This window comes from Cynoglossus semilaevis, unplaced genomic scaffold (assembly GCF_000523025.1).
Source record: "Cynoglossus semilaevis isolate Cse_v1.0 unplaced genomic scaffold, Cse_v1.0 scaffold392, whole genome shotgun sequence".
NCBI lineage: Eukaryota > Metazoa > Chordata > Actinopteri > Pleuronectiformes > Cynoglossidae > Cynoglossus > Cynoglossus semilaevis.
Window position 1 is genome coordinate 26987 of NW_007585137.1, and position 985 is coordinate 27971.

Sequence of the window (985 nt, forward strand, 5' to 3'; positions counted from 1 at the left end):
CCCCCCGAGTCGCGCCGCCGCCCTCCTGGCCCGAGCCGAGGCGCTGCTGGACTTAGCCGGGGTCAGCCGTCCCGGCCTGTGTGCGCCCCCCAGGTTGGACCTCCCCGAGCCCGCTCAGGACTCTCACCCGTACGCTCAGGCTCTGAGGGACTTTCACGGCCGCGTGGCGGCGTGTCGGGCCGCTCCGCCCGCTCTGCAGTGTCTGTGCAGGGCCTTGATCAGGTCCTGCCTGGAGTCCAGGTCCCTGGAGGACGGCGTCCAGGCTCTGCCGCTACCGGACCGACTGAAGGACTTCGTCCTCGCCGGGCGCTCTTGTCTCCCTAAACCCGGCTGGGACTGCTTCAAACCTCAGCACAGCCGGCGCTGAAGACCCCCCCCCCATGGAGGGTCGGGGGGGGGGGGGGGTTTGTTACCCCCGTCCCCTCATGTCCTCACCGCCCGAGTTTTGAAGTTGATGTAAAGCAGCGGACGATGGTTCCTCACGACATTAAACACCTTGAGGCCACCTGGGGCATTGCAGCCTGTCTTATTGATTTTTTTTTTTTTTTTAGTGTATGAAATCTAATGGTGTTTTTCAGCCCCGCCCCCTGGAGGCTGTCAGAGGTAGTGCTCCTTATTGCAGGGCTGAACAGCCGACGTAGTAGTAGAAACTCTGATGAAGTAAAACCCAACAAAATACACAGTATATATATGTATATATATATATATATATTTCAGGTGAGACACATGTATTTATTTATGTATTTATGTATTTATTTATTTATTTTTATCGAGCTCTCCTTGACAGGTGGTCAGGGGTGGTCTACGTCTGGTCTACATTAGAGCTGCAGTACTCCGCGGTCCAGGAAACTTTTGTTCAAGTTGCCATTTAAACCAACAGCCACTAGATGGCACTGTTGCTCCTCTGTTCAAACCCCCGCTCTGGTGGAGGTGTTTATATGCCTTGTCCAGCCTCTAGGAGTCGACTTAGTCGACGGTCAGTCAG

General features: G+C 55.3%; 1 protein-coding gene across 1 annotated transcript in view; it reads left to right on the forward strand.

The window, feature by feature from the left end:
• The window catches only part of asb6 (ankyrin repeat and SOCS box containing 6), a 4750-nt gene extending 4352 nt beyond the window's left edge, over positions 1–398 (forward strand). Inside the window, exon 7 of the mRNA XM_025053847.1 lies at positions 10–398. Coding sequence (XP_024909615.1) covers positions 10–367 — 358 coding nt within the window. The 3' untranslated portion in view covers positions 368–398. The remainder of the gene's footprint in view (positions 1–9) is intronic.
• Positions 399–985: the final 587 nt, after the last annotated feature.